Source organism: Neolamprologus brichardi, chromosome 8 (genome assembly GCF_056152115.1).
Source record: "Neolamprologus brichardi isolate AB-2024 chromosome 8, ASM5615211v1, whole genome shotgun sequence".
NCBI classification, from domain to species: Eukaryota; Metazoa; Chordata; class Actinopteri; order Cichliformes; family Cichlidae; genus Neolamprologus; species Neolamprologus brichardi.
The window spans coordinates 4774794-4796747 of NC_142111.1; the positions used below are offsets into that span (position 1 = coordinate 4774794).

Below are 21954 nucleotides of genomic sequence, written 5' to 3' on the forward strand. Positions count from 1 at the left end.
TCCACTCCTTTGTTATCTTGGCTGTGTGCTTAGGGTTTGAGGTTCAGAGTGCTCTGGGCCAGTTTGTCATCAAGGATGTCTCTGTACATTGCTGAATTCCTCTTTCCTGCAGCTGTGACTAGTCTCCCAGTTTGTACTGCCTAAAAACATCCCCACAGCATGATACTTCCACCACCATGCTTCACTGTAGGAACAGGTGACGAGTGGTGTCTGGTTTCCTCCAGACATGCCACTTGGCATTCAGGCCAAAGATGTTTGTTTCATCAGAGCAGAGAATTTTGTTTCTCATGGTCTTGGAGTCCTTTAGGTATCTTCTGGCAAAATCCAGGTGAGCTTCCATGTGCCTTTTACTGAGGAATAGCTTCCATTTGGCCACTTTGCCATTGTTTGATCAATAGAGTGCTGCAGAAATGATTGTCCCTTTGAAAGGTTGTCCTCTCTCCACAGAGCAATGCTGGAGCTTTGTCAGAGTGACCATCAGGTTCTTGGTCACATCTCTGCCTGTGGCTCCTGATCACTCAGATTGGCTGAGCAGCCAGCTTTGGGAAAAGTTCTGATGATTCCAAACTTCTTCCGTCTACAGATGATAGAGGCCACTTTGACGATTGGGGGACCTTCAGTGCTGTATTAAGTTTTCTATACCCTTACCCACACCTGTGCCTCGATATAATCTCTCAGGGGTCAACAGTCAATTCCTTGGATTTGATGGCTTGGTTTGCACTCTGACATGCTCTGTCAGCTACGGCACCTTATATTGACAAGTCTGAGCATTTTCAAATCATGTCCAATCAACTGAATTTGCCACAGACGGACTCACATGCACATCAAGCACTTGAGCTCAGTTTTGAGTGTCATGTTATAAAGGCTGTCAATGGCTATCTTCTTGTTATATTGTTGTTTTTTATTTTTGATAAATTTGTAAGAAAACCAATACTAGCTTTTTTCACTTTGGTGAGTATTGGGCATAGAATTTAAGGTGAAAATGAATTTAATCCATTTTGGAAGAAGACTGTAACATAACAAAATGTGGAACAAATGAAGCTCTGTGAATACTGTCCAGAAGCACTGTATTATATTTCTAAAGGTATTGTTGATCCACTAAAAGCCATTTCCACATAATATAAAATTCTTGAAGAATTTATGATGTGAAGTGACACCTTTGTCACTTTCATTTGCTTTAATAAATCTTTCATCTACATATGCGTCATATCTGCTTCAAAGAAATGACCTGATAAAGACTTATCAGAGATGATACTTATGGAAGTGCAATATCCCATTAAGACTGCTTCTCTTTCTTATTATGTAGAGAGGAGAATGTGCCAAATAAACATTTCTGTTATCTCCCACCTCCACATGAGCTGTCAATCATAGGTAATATAATTGCACCACTTTAAGGTGCTGTTCAATTATAAAATGGTGATATTGTGTGACTGTATGACTCACTAGATTTTTGCTCAAGCTGTAACCTCTGTGAATCTTTCCTTTAAACCCACATGTCAGTGTTTTACGTATAAATTGCACAATGTCGTCATCAACCGGCTATACCTGAGACCAGAGGATGTTTTCTGTTCTCCTCATTTCTTCAAAGGTTATACCAATTACTGCTTGACTTTACTACCAGCCCAACATGGTACTTGATTTTGATGTCCTCCGGTGATAGTGGATGGTCAGTGCTAAGCTTTTTTTAAATGGCTATTTTAGGTCAGATTATAGTATAAATTGGACCCAGAGAGACACACAGACTCTGACATTCACTTTTTTCTCCTCATCTCGAAGTTTTTGCTCAGACATCTAAAGTATTTTTAATTCTATGAGTTGCTCAAATATGCTGTGAATTGTTTAAACTCATGTTTACCATTATGGTTAATTATAGCTTTTTTTTGTTGTTTTTTTGGTTCATTTGTTTGTTTGTTTGTTTTCAGAGACCTGATTTGGCTGAGAGGTTATAATGCTAAGATACCAGATAAGCTGATTTAGCTTAGTTTCCCGAGTCCATCCACAGACTGGAGTTTGGAACTGTAGCCTCTGGTTTATAGATTTAACTGGTAATTGTGTGACAGTAGGTTTCATGTAATTTTACAGAGTGACAAAAAAGTAATGTAACGAGTAGATTTACTTTCTCCAGAGAGTAATTAAGTAAGTAATTAGCAATGTGTAATACATTACCCAATAATGGTGACCACACTTGAATGCAGAGATTTTAGCATGTTTGCTAACTGGAGTGTTCATGTAAATACGAGCACGATGCCACAGACGTCCCAGCAGTCTGCCTTCATCAGGATGAAATAGGATGAAATGTTAATATTAATATTCTTGTTAATACTTGAAATCTTGATTTACAGCCAGATAGCAAAACAATGCTAATTAGCAAATATTATCATGCTACATACTTAACCTAAGGTAGCAATGTGCTGAAAGTAAACATGATAGCTTTGTCATTCACAGCATGTTAGAACACCTGTTCTTCAAAGGTCACCACCACAACAAACTGCTCTCATACATCTGTTGTGACATGATGGAGGTACTGTAGAGTACTGGATCCCATTTCAGATTTCTATTTAGAGGAGTTTAACCCAGTTGACAGTCATCACTGGCTTTGTAAGACTCTCATGTTTGTATGGGACCACCAAATATCACCACATTACAAATCTTTTTTTCAGTCATACACCTGATAGTTAGCACATCCTTTTTCTGTTGTTTAACAGTGGTCAGCAAAAAAATCAAGTTGTGACATGTTCTCTTTGTATAACTTGACTATGAAGGAGCTTCACAAAGCTGCTAACCTGAATGTAATATAGTTTATTTGTTATAGTAACCCATATTTCAAAAATAAATAAAATCAGCCTTTGTTGACATCTTGACGTCGATTGCAGCCACATTACTCAGTGACTAGCTAAGTAGCCTATTCCTAGATCAATACTCATTAACCCATATTTTTCCCAGGCTGAGGTCTATCCAGGAACAGTGTCAGTGCCAATGAAAATCAATGAGAGCCAGAGAGATGAGTGTGTGACCTAAATATTCCTGCAGACTAAAGGTTTCATGTTCAGTGTGCAAACTGTATAATACACATGTAGTCTGTCAGTTACATCTTATTCATGTTACAGTTTTTATAGCAAAGTACTAATACTTTTACTTCTTTCTCAACCGTGAGCTGAGGAGCAAGTTGTTGTTTTTCTTTTACATTTAAATTTATTCTTTTTTTAAAAGAAACGCTAACTTTTAGGACTACACAGGGTTGTCCAAGCTTATGCCAAAGAAGGATTAGCACGTCTGCAGCCTGCTTCGTACACAGAGCACATATGGAATCGCTCACACTGACTGTGCACATTCATATTCATAAACAATACTTCCAGTGAGACTTAGCTAACAGCATGTCAAGCGAGACTTACAGATGGACTGAATATAAAATGCTGCGATTATTCAAATATAGCATTCATTTATTCAGACATTTAACTTACAGCAAACTGACAACTGCTGTCTCATTGAATCGTATGCTTCAGAGATCACCATTGTTTCATATAAATCCTCTAACATTCTGTCTCAGAATAGGAAGCCAGACAGCTAAAAGGTCATGAACTACTAATAAGAAATATCCTGCTTCTTTTTCTAGAGCAGTTTCAATCACAAAAATGGGATGAATATAACACTGCGTCATACCAATAAATGGCGATGATGTTCCAGTGTGGCATGAGGAGTTTTGGGGGGGTTTGTTTGTAATTATGAGAGTTTGTTATATGGGTCAGTGTTAAATAGAAATTTACACAAGGTCTACTGACTCACCATGTCAGATTGGTCTGTTGCAATCAGTGGGCCTCACAGAAGCCAGTGTCGTGCGTCAAATTTGAAGCTGGGGAAAGATGTGAATCAAATATAATCCCAGTTATTACTAAACTGACACAGAAATTTAAAGTCACGGGAGAGCTGTTGTTGCTCTCATCTTCTTCCATTAAGCATACAACATAAACCTTACTGGGTTACTACTATTAATCACTAACATACAACACATGTAATGTGGCTATGCCCCACATCCATATTTTCCCTTATAGGAGAGTACAAAAAATTTACATTTTCACTCAAACTTAATTTGTTTCTCCTTTCATGTAAATCCTACTGCTAAGATGAGTGATTGAAAAAGAAAAACAACTATTTTTATAGAGCAAAAAAAATGAAGATTTCTAAAGGGAACATTTATTTTATTTTATTTTATTAGTATTTTCCTCAAATGTGTCAAATATATATTGTGAGTGATTCGTTCATGATTTGCACATCACTGGATCACTCGAGTGTCTGTTTGTCCTAACTAAACAATTTTGCTGCCTTCATCTTCATCTTTTTGTGATAAACATGTTTTCTGACGGTGTTGGCCTCTTTCAGCAGTCTTATCACTTCAGACGTGCTTCTCCAGTCCCAGTATTAATTGGGGTTTGCTATTAGACCACACTTTGATATGCAGACTGGAGATGCTAGGAATCGCTGGCTGACTTAATGATTAGTGAATAACCGACTCTACCTACCCTTATATTTTGGAGAAAGGCAAAACAGCCTTTTTTGGAAAAATTTAAATAATTTTTGCTGCATGTTTGATGTATGATTACTCTCTTTGTTTCTGATTGCCAAGACTTGAAATCAATTTAATAGCAACAGAAATTACATATTCTGATTGCACAGGGTTAGAATTGGGGTTAAGGTTATATTGACACTGACAAGGTGCCAAGACTGCACCCAGCAACTGGGGTGGCTGTAGCTCAGTCATCTACTTATCGGAAGGTTGGTGGTTCGATTCCTGGCTTCCCGTAGTCTGCATGCCAAATATCCTTGGGCAAGATATTAACCCCAAATTGCTCTCCAATGCATCCATCGGAGTATGAATGTGTGTGAATGTTACTCAGAAAGCACTTAGAACAATGTGCTTGTGCGAATGGGTGTATAAAGCGCTTTGAGTGCTCAGAAGAGTAGAAAAGCGCTATATAAGAACCAGTCCATTTACCATTTACCATAACTAGTGAAACATGTGCGTCTCCCAACTAGGTGAGTGGTTGCTGGAGGTTGCTGGCAGTCGCTGTCAAACTGATTACTAAAACCTTTGTCAAGTAGACCTAAAGACTGGTTATTGACCCTAGCACACTGAGGGAAAAGTGTGTCTTCTGTGGACTCTGAGGTTGCTGGAAGTGTCACGAGTGTAAAGTTGGTTACAGAGATTTAAATTGTGCTGCATCAAAACCATCCCTGCCGATAGCTAGCAGTTTTCAGCATTTGTCAGTAGTTTGCAAGAAAGATGCCAACTTGTCTTCAAGTACAAACTTCTCACCAAGTGGTGGGGGAATTGTAAAAAGTGCAACACATTCAAGAAACCTTTCACCTTCAAAGTAAAAGTTGTGCATTTTAAAATGTTGGCTACAGAAGTAAGGCACAAGTTTTACTCAAAAGTCATTTTACATAAACATCTTCCATGCAAACTATGGGCGACCAAACTAATCTTTTAGCAATCAAAGCAATCACAGGAAGCATTTTGGTGTGTACCTTCTCACCAATCTCACCTTTGGACTGCCAGCAACTACTGAAAAAAAAAAAGGGAAATAGACATTTTACCTTATTAGCTGGAGATTGCCAGAGGTCACAAACCGGTCTAGGTCTGTGTGGCTGAGACTCTAAACTTCAGAGGCTCGGGGTGTTAACTTGTAATCCAAGTCACACACCCCCCCCCCCCCCCCCCCCCAAAAAAAAAAGAAGAATAAGAAGTTGGGTACAGAGAGGTCCCGTGTCATATTTGAAAAGTTAAAGGATTTGCTGTGCATGTCTTTCAGTTTGATACCACAGACACAAACCTATTCAGATATCTTGTCAACATCATGTCTCCTCATTGAGGCACCTCACCTCACCCTCCTCACCACGTCAAACACATTCACACGGTTCCCAGATGTGATAGATTAAGTGTGTCTCAAACTAGTATGTGTAAAACAGTAATGTCCCCCCTTAGATAACTTGTATAAGTGTTATTATCTGCAAAATGTAAAAAGCTTACAATACTGACATTAAAAAGGCGACAGGTTACTGAGTACTGAATGGCTGTATGATTTAAAATTAGTTAAAGTTCAAATGTGGCATATTGAAGCTGAAGGACAAATTTCCTCTTCTTTCATTTTGAGTTTTTTAGATAGAGAGCCAGTGCAGTGTCCTTTGTCATGGTCTTGCATTTGAAAAAGTCTGGGAAAGCACTGAATTTATTACTGCCCATTTATCTAGGTCAGGGTGGATAGTTTCATAAGCCTGTTCAGCAAGTCAAGTTCAGCTGCCCCCGTGTCCTGCTCTGATTGATTCTGATTAACCTTTTTCTTTATCCTAATGGCAAACAAGTCGTTGAATGGTAAGCTTCAATAGACGGTGTGTCAAAAATGGTCAAGTCTTTGCTTAAATATGCCCGCTGCTTTTCCTCCTCTTATGCAAGACTGCATGTGCTACTGTGCAAAAGCACACTTTAACATACAATGAATGTGTGTCACTGTGCAACTTCCTGATCAGATATATGTAGGTCAGTGTGTCGAGTGAGTGTAAGATTGCTGTTTCTGATGCCCACCCACAGATGGCTTGCGAGTAAGGCGTAGCTCCTCAGACACATACAGGTGCTTTCTGAGTTATTAGCGTAAAAAAGACTAATAGAAGGTACAATGCTACAATAAAAAGTAAAATACATGTCACTCATTCATTTAAGTTGTCTATATTTTAATTCCTCCACTCTTGTTTTCCACCTGTATAAATAGGATACGATGGTTGGCGTTTTTCCAGCTCCACAGTGTAATTGTACAGCTGGATGAAAAGCGAACCGTTGAATGTTTCTCAGCTGTCAGGAACCTGAATAAACACTTGGCGTACAGCATTACACTGAGCTGCTCATCGCCATGCTGTAGCTGTTAGCACTGTGTGAAAACGGCTGAAAAAGCTTCTACAGGGTGGGCCATTTATATGGATACACCGTAATAACATGGGAATGGTTGGTAATATTAAAGTCCTGTTTGTGGCACATTAGTATATGTGAGGGGCAAACTCCTCAAGATGGGTGGTGACCATGGTGGCCATTTAGAAGTCGGCCATCTTGGATACAACTTTTGTTTTTTCAATAGGAAGAGGCCCATGTGACACATCAAACTTATTGGTAATGTCACAAGAAAAACAATGGTGTGCTTGGTTTCAATGTAACTTTATTCTTTCATGAGTTATTTACAAGTTTCTGACCACTTATAAAATGTGTTCAATGTGCTGCCCATTGTGTTGGATTGTCAATGCAACCCTCTTCTCCCACTCTTCACACACTGATAGCAACACCGCAGGAGAAATGCCAGCACAGGCATCCAGTATCCGTAGTTTCAGGTGCTGCACATCTCGTATCTTCACACCATAGACAATTGCCTTCAGATGACCCCAAAGATAAAAGTCTAAGGGGGTCAGATCGGGAGACCTTGGGGGCCATTCAACTGGCCCACGACGACCAATCCACTTTCCAGGAAACTGTTCATCTAGGAATGCTCGGACCTGGCACCCATAATGTGGTGGTGCACCATCTTGCTGGAAAAACTCAGGAAATGTGCCAGCTTCAGCACAAAAGAAAGTTACGTTGAAACCAAGCACACCATTGTTTTTCTTGTGACATTACCAATAAGTTTGATGTGTCACATGGCCTCTTCCTATTGAAAAAACAAAAGTTGTATCCAAGATGGCCGACTTCTAAATGGCCACCATGGTCACCACCCATCTTGAGGAGTTTGCCCCCTTACATATACTAATGTGCCACAAACAGGACTTTAATATCTCCAACCATTCCCATTTTATTACGTTGTATCCATATAAATGGCCCACCCTGCACATCATTTTTGTGGGAAATGTTTATTTAGTGAAATCAGTCACATATGCCTAGAGAGCAGTCTGCTACCCTAGTATTTTCCTGGTGACCAGTATTCCCCAACTAGTATGCAAGTGGTTGCTGGAGGTTGTTGACCGTTAGTGTTTATGTGACACCAAAAACCTCTTTGTAATTGCTTGGGTAGCTAGCATATTGCTGCTCTCACTGTAATTTGCATAGATTAATCCATGGGCCTTTAGTAACTGAGTTCACAGTGACTGCCAGCAACCTACCACTTACCATCCAGTTGTGGAATACATGTTTCTCTGGCGATCAGTGGTTTCCAGCTAGTCCCCAACCAGTGCCTCAACCTGTGTGGCTGTTTCTTTCTTTCTTTTTTTAAAGCATAAGGGTAGCACAGTGGTTAGAACTGTTGCCTCACAGCAAGAAGGTCCTGAGTTTCCACTTCCACCATCAGGCCAGGGCCATGCATGGAGTTTGCATGTTTTCCCCGTGTTTGCATGGGTTCTCTCCAGGTATTCCTGCTTCCTCCCACAGTCCAAACACATGCAGTTAGTGGGGATAGGTTAATTGGTAACTCAAAATGGCCCATGGTTGTCTGTCTCTGTATGTTGGTCCTACGACAGATTGGCAACCTGTCCAGGTTGTACCCTGCCTCTCGCCCTAAGACAGCTGGGATAGGCTTCAGACCCCCATCACAACCCTGAGAAGGATAAGCGGAAGAGAATGAATGTTTTGGGGGCGGGGTGGGGGGTGGGGGGGGGGGGGGGGTGTTAGGTAACGAATGACATTACACTGCATGTAATGGATACTTTGCTGAGAAATGGTCTAGTGCAGGGGTGTCGAACTCCAGGCCTCGAGGGCCGGTGTCCTGCAGGCTTTAGATATCACCCTGGGTCAACACACCTGAATCGAATGATGAGTTCATTACCAGGCCTCTGGAGAACTTCAAGACATGTTGAGGAGGTAATTTAGCCATTTAAGTCACCTGTGTTGGATCAAGGACACATCTAAAACCTGCAGGACACCGGCCCTCGAGGCCTGGAGTTTGACACCTGTGGTCTAGTGTATATAGCATATGTAATTAGACCCTTCTAACGAAGTCATTTTCCCCCTCTGTCTGCAGTGGTGCCAGTCCTGTCGGTCTAGTTCTTACTGCCATAGTGGCCGTGGCATATAAGGTGGCAATAAGCTTTGAAGGGTAAGTCTTTCTAAATCTCTCATTTGTCATTAAATCACATTTGTTGTTAAAATCATTTATATATGGGTTTAGTGAGGGCAACATGTGACAACTGAAAATAACCTTAAATAATAACTGTAGGTTACAGCCCCCAGAAATGCTCGCTACAAATGAGGTCTTATAAAATCCAAAAAACCAACAAGAGTCAAAGAGATTCAAGACCCCTAACATTTAGTAACATCTAAAAGACCTGTAACAGTAATTCACTCACCATACAAAAGAAATAAGAAAAAAAAGATGTGCAAATACACTGACTTGATTCATCAGTTATAAAACAAAAACCAAACCTGCAGCTGTAGTGGCTAGAAGGTGGAGGAGGGAAGAAAACAACTTCCTGCTCCCTTTTTTATTGGTTTCCAGCTCATTAAACCAAACTAGAGACACCTGGAGGAAAAAAGCAGAGACTTATGAGTCATGGGCGCTAGACTCTAATATGCAGATAACCAGAAGGAGGAGAGGGCATGGATCAAAAAAACCTTTCTGGTCAAAAAATGAAGGCTGAATGATAATGTGAAAAATATGCAAATAAACTTAAGTATTGTTTCAGCACAGACTTATTCAGCAGTCAACCTGCATCTGCTGAGTCACACAGATTATAACACAGGATCCTGAAGGTCTGGTGTTATTACTCATGACACGTGTCACATCAGCAGCTTTTAGAAAAGACTGAAAATTACATTTGTTGATTAAAAACAAGAATCAGCAACATATGGGATACAGGGAATAACAGCAACATAACTGGAAAGCCTCCACTTACAAAAAATGCAATCAAGTTCTGAGGATGTAGATGGTAACAGTGTTACTTTTTCTAGCATCAGAAATTCTGGAATATCACAATATTGCATGTAGCTGTTCAACCCATACAGTTAAATCCACATTACAGAGTTCCTGTGTATTTATCAGTATACTATAGAAATGTCTGTTTTTTTACAATGTGTCAATAGTTTTATAAATAAATAATATTGATATATTATTGAAATGTTAATATATCCCTGGGATTAAATATGCAGTTAAACTTATTTACATTAAACAGAAAGGGGATTTTTCACTGGCCGGCCCACTTAATGTATGTATGTGGCATCACCATGATGTGAAAAGATCCTGCTCTATCTCACCAATCCAACAAAACTTGGATTGGTTTATAACTTTTTTCCTTCACTGCTTCTCATGGACAACTTCTTCTGCAGCACAACTCACCCAGCGATTGCAAGAAATGATTCTGCTATCCTTGTCTAGCTGAGCGTTTCTGAGTAGCCTCAATAGACCAAATAAATCTCCACCTGAGTAAAATGAAAGTCTAAAAATAGATTTTTAACCCTGGCCGAGTCGGAGGCATGCTTTTCCGAAAGTGTCAGGCATTAAACACAAGCTGTGCATGAGCGCACAGATTTACATCCGGCAACACTGATCCATCGCTGTCTCACTTAGCTTGAACATGTGAATTGAAGGATAGGCAGGTGCCAGATTTTACCACACACTGCGACTGGGATTCATGTGCTATATTTGTGTTTCGCTGCTGGAATAGATTCAGGATGATCTCATTTGTTTAAACTATACGTGGAGAGCAGGGTGTCTGCTTGGATTCTACCTCACACGGTGACTGGAATTGGTAAAAGTGGCGGTGGGATTGATGCCATGCAGGGAATGGAAACTGGTGTCAAGTGAGTTCAGAGAGCGTCTTGGATTTGTTTTAGCTCGTAATCGCCATCTTCATGATACAAATAGTGCAGCGGTGAAAGCTCACACCAGGATGAAACGACACTGTTTCATCTATTCTTAGGCACAGTTTATTATATTACTATGACTCCACCCAGGCAAGAGCTGAGATGGACTTTCCTGAAAAGCGAGAAACTGATGACTGGCCATGGTGGTAGATCCACAGCCTGGGTGCTCTGAAAGTCAGCAGGATAACAAAATATTACTTAACAGTGCTGTGACATCCAGTACTGCAGGAGCTCTGTAGAGTACTCCTAAAAAGCTGCGCTGTGCATTTCGTTTTTTCACTTTTATCATACTTCAGTTCCTTATTTCCTCGCTTTAATGATATACTCAGTAGTCACCATGCTAGAGACACAGTTTAACTAACCATTAACTAATATCTCAGCCAGTCACATGACAGCATGGTTCCAAATGCGTCCCGAGGTTCATAACGGGGATGAAATGTGATTTCAATGGTGCTGACTCTGCCATGGTTGTTGGTGTTAGTAGATTAGCACGAACCGCTGATCTGCTGGGGTTTTCCCACACAACCATCAGTAGGGTTTACAGAAAATGGTCTAGAAGAGCACAGAAAATATCCAGTGAGCAGCAGTTCTCTGACCTGTTGATGCCAGAGGTCAGAGGAGAATGGCCAGACTGCTTTGAGTATGCTCAAATAACCACTTGTTACCACCAAGAGATGCAGAAGAACATCTCTGAATGGACAGCGTGTTGAACCATGAAGGAGATGGGCTATAGGAGCATGCTGGGTGACACTCCGGTTAGCTCAGAGCAGGAAAGTAAGCCTGCATTGCATGACTTCACCAAAGGGTTTAGGGTAAACTATATGTAAGCATGGATCCATCCTGCCTTGCATAAACAGTTGGTGCATTGGGAGATTTGCATCATTGGTGTGCAGTTGACAAACCTGGAGCCGCTGTGTGTTTCTGTGTGATGCTGCAGTCCTTGTAGGAGCTATACAATGAAGAATGAAGGTAAAACAGGTCTAACCCAGTACTAGCAAGGTGTGCCTAATTAATGGGATGGATATGATTCCTTTTGCCAGTAAACTTGATTGCAACGACACATTGAGACCAAGAGGCAGTGTCCCAATATGTTACATCATGTTATAAAATGTTCACGATACACAAATTCTTTAAGCGTGTCCACTGATTCTGATTCTTGTGTTAGCCATTAGTACCACAGAAATGCTTCAAACTCTGTTTTGCTCTTGGACTCCAAAGATTTGTTCTGCATCCATCTGCAGCAGAGTGGTGGAGCACGTGGAGAGACGAGGGCATCTTGCTATCATTCACTCATATACTCAAGCTCCCTCACGGTTCAACACACAGGCGCGCTCCTGGCACGGAGTGGTACAGCCTTCAAGGCTCATTTATTGTCCCATTACATGTTTGTTTTTCTGTATTTGCAGACCATTCACCGAACAGATCTATCGAGAGAGGAGTCTGCGCCACAAGCATGAATAATTTCCCCCGGACACGTCCTATTTCGGGTTCAGATGAGGATTCCCTCCGGTGTGAACAGACTGAGAGCCTTGGTCATTATTTGACCTCCTCCATGGATACGAAGGAAACATCCCCATTGCTGATCCGTGTGTTTTTCTGCTAGTTCAAAGTGATTTTGTGAAAGGGGAATCTACATGCAGGATTTTTTCTGATCCTGTCACATGACTGACATACTTTAGATGTGCTAAAAAAGGAACCAGTCCTTTTGAGATCGAGAATCCAAATATCGATAGTATCGATTCAAACGCTGGTTTATTATCGGATTAATAATTTGCTTCTATCCCCACAGTTCAGTGTGTAACCCACTTAATCGTGTTAAATAATTATTTTTTTTGTAAATTAAAAATATACCTCAAACATGCACTGTGAAACATGTCTGAACCGTTTTGTGTTGACTGTCATGTCTGTTTAATTTAGGACCTATAGCGCATTTAAACAACAGAAGCTGACCCGAAGTGGTTCAGAGACGACACGTTTACCTTCCAGCTCCAAAAAAACCCAGTCTGAAAATACATGAAAATCTGAAAGGTGTCTTTTGTTGTGTTACTGTGGAAAGTAAAAATCACAGTGACTTTAGTGGTCATTAAAATGTGTTCAGAATTTGCAAAATGATGATTATTCATCTCTTAAGTCATGACGCACTGCTCCAGCCTACATAAGCTGCCTTTATAAGTTAAAGGTATCGGTATCAGCAATACTGGCTCTGTATGTACTTGGTATCAGATCAACACTAAACCTTGCAGTATTGCACAGCACTGCCAGAGGGCAAATCTGCTTGACCTATCAACATGTTGTATCATATTTATCTGTATGTGTATTAAAGATCAGCAGCAGAAAACAGGAAGCCATAATATTCTTCAAGGCAGGTGGAGCGCAGAAATCTTTTCACAGATAAGATGTTACAGATGCATAGTGCCAGACAAACCTGCTGCAACCGCTTTGTGCAACATGCATAACTGCCTGACAAAGAGTTCAATGTTTTTTATAATCTACATCTATCAAAACAGCAAACAGAGGGGGCAGTCCTGCAGGGATATCAGAGGGCTTTGCTCAGTTGAGATGTGCTAGTGAATTATGCAGGTGAGTCAGAATGTATAATTCAAATGCATTTGAAGTGACTGGAGAAATTCATGAATAACCTTTTTAATTATATCTGTGTTTAAGATCTCCAACTGTATATTATTATTATTAAAAGTCCCAGTGACCCCTGTTGTTTTATAACTCTCCAAGTGTATCGTCCTACAGAGGTGTGTCTGTGCGCTTTCCTGGCTGAATGACTGAATTTTACCTGTAGGAAGTTAACTGTTCTAGATATTACATGATGTAAATTGCTTATTTTTAAAGTGTTAGCCAAAACTGAAACCACAGTGTAACAAGGTCCCAGTTTAATCTGAGTTCACTCAAAAGCCAACATGATAACTACCTTGTTTTTAAAAACAATATTTCTGAAACCTACTGAGACGAACATTTTCAATGTCTGTTAAAGTAAAACAGAAATTTTAAGGCCACTGATCCGTACTTTATAGTAAAAATATACATGTATATGCATTTGCTGTGGCTTCACACACTGTGTGACGGTTTCAGTGTTAAGATGCATGGTACTGTATTTACTCTATTATGTTAATCATTTCAAATTTCAGAGGAGCTGTTTCTCTGCTGGCTTTACAGTGCAACTATGCAAATCATTCCAAAGTGAACAATGCACACTGCCTGCTACTTTATGCTAATGAAATGTTTTATGTAATAAAGGAATGAGTCAGAGTGCAAAGCATTGGTCTCCTTGTGTTTCAAGAAATACAGACTACTAATGGAAGCACTTAAGGCAAGACTTTGCATATCTGTCTCCAAAAGGGCAGATGACAAGGTGGGAATATGTATAACAATGCCTTAAAATGTTTAACTCCTAAACAATGCAATGATTTTACTAAACCCCAAGAATTAGATTGGCTAAAGATTGCTGGATTTAAAATTCACTGTGCTGGTATACAGCTGCAAACTACAGGGACAAGTGTCCAATCCAAGTCTGCTTTCACAGCTCAGATCTTGAAGATTGAACATTCAGTGATGTGGTTCTGTGGTTAGCACTGTCACTTTACAGTGGGTTCAAATCTGACTAGCTGGGGCACTTCTGTATGGAGTTGGCATGTTCTCCCCATGTACATGCATGGGATTTAGTTAACTGCGTGACAGACTGGCATCCATTCCTGGGTGTACTCCACCTCTCAGACTATGACAGATGGTATAGTCTCCAGCCACACAGCAAACCTGAATTGAATAAGCAGAAGAATTTGAAAGGATGGAAGTTTCTGCACTTACTGAGTTTTGGACTCTGTGCTATTCCAAAACATGGGTGATCTAAAGCTCTAGACCAGGGGTCCCCAACTCCAGGCCTCAAGGGCTGGTGTCCTGCAGCTTTTAGATGTGTCCGTGATCCAGCACAGCTGATTTAAATGGCTAAATTACCTCTTCAACATGTCTTGCAGTTCTCCAGAGGCCTGGTAATGAACTAATCATTTGATTCAGGTGTGTAGACCCAGGGTGAGATGCAAAACTTGCAGAACACCGGCCCTCGAGGCCTGGAGTTGGGGACCCCTGCTCTAGACAGACAGCCACCCTGATTACTTTTAAGAGTAGGCTTCAAACTTTACTTTCTGACAAAGCTTATAGTTAGGGTTTGATCAGGTTACCCTGAAACACTCATTTTGACGATAGACAAAAAAAAAGTGAATTTTTAAAAAGTTGAAAAATCACTAATGAGCACGTGTGGAAAGAAAAGCCAAACAGACTGGTGATCATGTGGGTACAATACACTCAATTTCACTTCTATTCACTTAAGCTGAAATCTGTGCTACAAATAAATTTGGAAACCTATTAAAGTGTTGAACAAATTAGCATCTTTCCTTTTCTTTATTTCTTACATCAGGACGGTGACATCATTTTGCAGTCAGTACTGTGGAGTGCAGCTTTGTTGGACAGTGGCCTAATGTGACTGTACTGAAGGAAGAGAGAAATATCGTGGGCATTATCAAAGAAAATACTAATAAAAAAAATCTCATAGCCGCTATGCAACACGGTTTTTCTTTTTTGAGGCTAAGAGATGTCACTGCCAAACAATCGGCACATTGAGGGTGTGCTCAGCAGCAGCCCCGATGAAAGAAAAATATTTTCCTCATTTACTTTCTGCCACATTAAAAATGTGTTTTCATCCAAATCCTACGACTATTTAAATGGACAGTTTCATTCTTTTATAATCCATTATTTAAACATGTGACAAGTATTTTGAGCATTTATCCTCTTACTATCCACCAGGTGGCAGCACGGTGGCACGGTGGTTAGCACTGTTGCCGCACAGCAAGAAGGTCCTGAGTTCAATTCCACCATCAGGTCTTTCTGTGTGGAGTTTGCATGTTCTCCCCGTGTTTGCGTGGGTTCCCTCCGGGTACTCCGGCTTCCTCCCACCGTCCAAAGACATGCAGCTTGTGGGGATAGGTTAATTGGATAATCCAAATTGTCACTAGGTGTGAATGTGGGAGTGAATGATTGTCTGTCCCTGTGTGTTGGCCCTGCGACAGACTGGCGACCTGTCCAGGGTGTACCCCGCCTCTCACCCTATGACAGCTGGGATAGGCTCCAGCGCCCCCCGCGACCCTGAAAAGGAGAAGCGGAAGCGAATGGATGGATGGATGGATATCCACCAGGTCACCATTATGGTGCTGGGTTTTGGCTAAGCTACGTAGTACAAATAATCAAATGATCATAAACCAGACGTCACAGTTTTATTTAATGAATTAAGATGCATCACAGTTTTTCTTTTAGGTATGTAGAGATGGTCAAGATGACCTGCTTAAGTTCAAATTGAGCATCAGAATGAGGAAGAAGGGTGATCTAAGTGAATGTGCCATGGTTGTTGGTGCTAGATGGGCAGATCTGAGTACTGCAGAAACTGCTGATCTGCTGGGACTTTCCCACACAGCCGTCTACAATATACAGATGAGGCTTTGAAAAAGAGAAAACATCCAGTGAACGTCAGCACATAATCACACCTGTGGTCCTCAAGGGTCAAAAATGTCCCCATCTGGTTAGCGAGTTTTCTCGCTACCCGGTCTGCTCAGAACACTATTACAAAGGAAATGATGTATCTCAAGAGTTTCACTTAATGGTTAAATCAGAATAATCTTCTTCCAGCTGGTCCTTCAGGGGAGCAGCCTCATTGTAACACCAATCCTCTGTATGCCTTCACTCCATCCATGAACCCTCTCTGTAGTCTTCCTCATTTCCTCCAGCCTGTAAGCTCCTTTTTTCAAGCTCTTAACAAGAATGCTCTAACAACAATAAAAAATCACCATCACATTTTCCCCAAAAGGCTGGAGAATGAATTCTTATTTCCTAATTTTTATCAGCAGCTGAAAGAAAATACAAAAGCACCCGGCTGCAGAGATTCGAGCTTTAACAACAAAAACAGGCATGACGAACATATTAAGATGCTTCAAGCATTTGTTTGCAGCTTACATCACAAAGTGCATTTCCATTATATCTGATTATGTGAGGCAGAGGCACATTTCTGTAGTGTTTGTGTCTGTGTGTGTGTGTGTGTGACCACGTGTACAGGTGACTGACACCTGTCTGAGTGTTGCTTTGAGGCTTTTTTTTCTCTCTCAGATGAAAAATGGAAATGCGGTCTATGATTTGGTGTTACCATCATCAGCTAAAATCTTTCCACGTAGCGTGCATCCGCCTGGCAGACGACCCCGCTCGCCGTCTGCCCCGTTTGTTTTTCCACTGCCTCTCTGCGTTTCCCGTTCCACGGCTGGACGTCCTCGGAGTGGCATTATCTGTCTGCCGTTCACTGCTCTCACATGCCACCTCTTATAATTACACGTGTTTTTTAGATCACGTGTAGGAGAGAAAGAAATTATTTTGGTTAATTTTCTCTTTGCTCTGATGCTCCTGTGAGCAGGACTGTACATTTTGTGCCTTTTTTCCCATTTGGTGATTATAATGGACAACACACTGATAAAAGTACACATTCTTATAATTGCAAAATGCTCTGGAGGCCTCAGAAATATTCCACATTATGGGACGCAGAAGGTCACTGTGGCTATTTGCGGATCATCAAAGACAAGCCTTGATGATCTGAGCAGGACGCCTTAAGTTAAAACATATATATCTGAAATGTAGCAGCTTTTGAGTGAGTGACTCTGTAGTTTGAGATTACCATTAAACACTTTGTTTCTGCTTTCAACACATTAAACGTGTTTGATGCTACTGTGATGAGTACAAAGACATTGAAGAGATGATGCAGAAAGATGAAGAAGGAAAAATCACACAAACGTGGAAGAGTTGTGCAAAATAAAACAGTCAGCAATGGACAGATGTAAGGATACCGATGATGAACTCCTGGATCAGTTGCTGTGACGGTGGCCAAAACGAGTCGAGTCCACTCCATGTTACCAGATAAGAAAAAATAATAATATCAGGACTTTAGTATCAGCTCAGGATTTAACGTGTCTCTGTGACACTCTGTTAGCTGAACACAATCAGCACATAATGGATGTGCTCATCTCTCATTCAGGCTCCAAGGTGATTCATTGCTTGGCTTTAATGCAAAAGTGATAGCTGTCAAATGTCAGTAGCTACATTTCCATCCAATTTCAACCCCGACTCTCAGATAAATGTCCAACGAAGATGCAAATGAATGCACTGCAGTTATGAAAACATCAGAAGCCGCGTGCGCCGTGGGTTGAAACAAATAAAATGGAGCGTTATGGAAATATCATAAATGTGTTTGTTTAGTGTGTAAGCTGCATGTTTTTCCTCTTTTCGCTGCTCCTCTTGTGTATCTGTGTGCCGTTGTTTGTCTTCCCAGCGATGTGGAAGCTTGAGAAGCAGATCGCAGTCTGTGTGCATCTGTTTCCATGGTACTTTTCCCACTTTTCTATTTTGATTGCACAGATTTTCCAGTTTAACTGGCCTTGTTAGCCTTTCACTCTCTTTTCTTTAAATGTATTGCATATCTGTTTGTTTTCCACAAAGCAGATAGACAGGAGCCACTTAATGTTAGTCTCATTAGCCTATAACACTGACCTTTCAGTTCCTCGATTACGGTCTTCGTAGCAGACGTTACCACAGGAGTGCACTCCTGAGCGTTCCTCCTCTACACATCGAGCAGCAGGAGGATCCCACTCTTTCTCAGTCATTCATCATCTACCCTTAGACCAATTAAATTCCTCTGTGTCACATATGTGTTATCAGACTCCCATACATGGAAGCAGAAGCCCAATCATAGAAGTCATTATTTAGATTGGCCCTTTCAGAATCAGCTGCATTACATTACTTGATCGTAATTATTGATTCATTAATGAGGCGGGCCCACCCTGTGCCCACACACTGGACATGTGCCTGCTAGTCAGATGCCTTTAACTGTGGCGGAGCAAACAGTCAGACGTGCTGCCTAATGACCCACTTCCTCACTCCGTCTCCAAGACTGAGGCCAGACATCCCATCAAAGGAGGCCCATTTCCACTCCTTATACCCATAATCTCATTCTTTAAGTCTATACAGCCTCTGGCCATAGATGAGGGTGAAAGCACACACAGATCAGTAAATCAACAGCTTTGCCTTCTCCTTCACCACAACAGAATGGCTCTGCATAACATAACTGCAGATGCTGAGCCAGTTTTCTTCACTGTGCACAGGAAAAATCTGACAGCAAAATCCAGCATTTGTTATTATGTAGAGAAAAGCATTTGGTGGAAAGATCTACTTCGGTTGCACCGTCACTGTTTCGTAAATCTGACCACAAAATTAGCTAAGACTAAAAGGGGTGGATGAGCTTTTATTTAGTTGGAAAGTTCACAGATATTTGTCCCTGGGACTAAAAGTCCAGGCTCCCTCTGCTTCCAGCCGGACAGCCTTCATGTCTGTGATGAGTCAGTTGTTATTTCCTTCCATCGAGGATGAAGTTGGGAAATCACTGTTGGTCAGTGGTGCACTGACTTACTTTGATGGAGCACAGCCAAAGGAGCTTGCAAAGAAAAGCGTCTGGACTTCTTTAAGTTACTTGAAGACGTTTCACCTCTCATCCGAGAAGCTTCTTCAGTTCTAAGGTCAAATGGTGGAGAGTCCCAGATATAAATCTAGTGGGAGTTTCCCCCCACAGAGGGACAAAAGGACCTCCTGATGATCCTCTAATCGCCTGAGCCAAGGTGTGAAACTGGGTGTGGGTCCCAATCAGCCAGAGTTTCGGGTGAGCTCATTGTGAAACCTGGCCCCACCTTATCATGCGAATTCCTGAGGTCAGATGGCCCAGGGTGTGAGTGGGCGTTAAGGCGTCTGGGAAGGGATCTCAAAACTGGATTATAGATGGCAGAGAGTTGGTGTCGTAAACCACCGCCTCTGTTCAAAGATGGTCGCTCACAGTGGACATAGATGCTTCTTTCACTCCTCTTTCAAACCATCTGTCCTCTCTGTCCAAAATGTGAACATTGGCATCCTCGAAAGAGTGACCTTTATCCTTAAGATGCAGATGGACAGCTGAATCTTGTCCTGTGGAGGTGGCTCTTCTGTGTTGTGCTATGCGCTTGTGAAGTGGCTGTTTGGTCTCTCCAATGTAGAGGTCTGGGCATTCCTCGCTGCACTGTACGGCATACACCACATTGTTAAGTCTGTGTTTTGGCGTTTTGTCTTTCGGGTGAACCAGTTTTTGTCTGAGTGTGTTGCTGGGTCTGAAATGCACCGGGATGTCATGCTTGGAGAAAACCCTCCTGAGTTTCTCTGATACACCGGCTAGATAGGGGATGACAATGTTGTTGCGTCTGTCCTTCTTATCCTCCCTCGCTGGTGTCTGATCTTCTTTTCTGTGCCTCTTTGCTGACTTTAAAAACGCCCATTTAGGATAGCCGCACGTTTTGAGTGCTTCCTTTACATGTGTGTGTTCCTTCTTTTTCCCTTCAGGCTTAGAGGGAACATGTTCTCCCCGGTGGTGTAGGGTCCTAATTACTCCAAGTTTGTGTTCCAGAGGGTGATGGGAGTCAAACAGGAGGTACTGGTCCGTGTGTGTGGGCTTCCGGTAAACTTCGATGTTGAGGTTGCCATTCTCTTCAATGTGCATGGCGCAGTCCAGGAAAGGCAAACAGTCGTCCTTTGTGTCTTCCCTGGTGAACTTGATGTTTTTATCCACAGCGTTAATGTGCGCTGACCACATGCGCGCTTTGATGGAGCAGACTACTCCCGATGGAACCCTGCTGCTCATTTTGACATTAGCTGAGGATGCACTGCTTCATTTTTAAAACATTTTTTTAAAGAGGCAAGACTGAGATTTGAACATGTTGGACATGTGCAGAGGAGGGATAGTGGATATAGTGGACAGATGACGTTGGAGATGGAGCTGCTGCACAAAGAGGAGGTTCATGGACACGCAGAGGGACCGGGTGAGGCGCAGGCATGATCATCTGTTGTTGTGACCCCCAAACGGAGCAGCTGAAAAAGAAGAAGAATCTCATATCTGTGCAAGCAGATGTTCTCACATTTCCACATCTGTGTCACCGAGTCAGGGCGTTACTCCCCACACCTGACGGGATGAGACACAATGAAGCAGTGAGCTAAAATTAAAATCAACTGCTGTCTCCTGTTTTGCCCAATAAACCCCAAACCCCCAACATAGATACACACTTTCCACTTTGCGACTATTTACGACTAATTTTATGAACCGCTGAAGAAATCTTTGTTGCCACCTCGACTGCACACTTTCACAGTGACAGGTGACTGCGTGTGGTCATCGAAGGTTTGATGAATTCCTTTTTTTTTGCATTTGCTGTGAAACTAAACGGAGACTGCGTTTACGCTGACACATGCGCACAGACACGCAAAGTCACTCCACGCTGAGTTTTGTCCCCCTTTTCCCTTTTAGGTAAGTCGTGGCAGACACCTTGATGAAAGTCGTGCCCTGAGTGCCCCCTTTCGGTCTCCATAGTAACTGCAGCATCTCGATCAGCCGTTCAAGCTGCTGCTGCTGCTGCTGCATGGTGATTATGAATCAGCAGCTGCTGGACTTGCTGAAGATGTGAATGAATAAATCAATGAATGTGACCTTGTTTGTAAAAGACAGCGGTGGGCAAACAGCTGTGGAGACTTTAGATTATTGCTCAGCATGTTTTTCTTTTTTCCCTTTTCTCCTTAGATGATGATGTTCCAGTCAACGTGACCTGCTCTGCTCAGTCTAGAGGAACCTGTATCCGCTTTCTGCTTTAATGGTGTCTAAGGTCCAGCCTGTTTATTAACACAGTGTGCCAAAGCGGGTTTTAAACGCCGGAAAAAAGCGTCAATTATTAACTCGGTAATAGTGCTGGAAGTTTTTTTTTTAGTTTGGCTGTTACGCACAGACCCCGCCGCCCTGCCCCGCACTGTTACAAATGTTCTGTTTTTCGCACGGTCTGTTTGGTTCTGTTTCCCGGCGCTCTCTCCCCATCTTAATTGGAAGTGGCAGACTGACGCACCGGTGGGAGTTTGCTCCGCTTTTCGTTGCACTCAACTGGGCACCGAGTACTCACCGAGCTGTGACGCGGATAAGAGGCGGGGTCAGCCTCGCGCATAAATATGGCTCAGCATCTAGACAGAAACACACTAGAGCGCAA

At 41.9% G+C, this 21954-nt stretch overlaps 1 protein-coding gene across 1 annotated transcript in view; it reads left to right on the forward strand.

Annotated features, from left to right (window-relative positions):
• Positions 1-14076, forward strand: part of pemt (phosphatidylethanolamine N-methyltransferase) — an 81242-nt gene extending 67166 nt beyond the window's left edge. Inside the window, exons 6-7 of the mRNA XM_087845303.1 lie at positions 8985-9059; positions 12229-14076. Coding sequence (XP_087701429.1) covers positions 8985-9059; positions 12229-12283 — 130 coding nt within the window. The 3' untranslated portion in view covers positions 12284-14076. The remainder of the gene's footprint in view (positions 1-8984; positions 9060-12228) is intronic.
• Positions 14077-21954: the final 7878 nt, after the last annotated feature.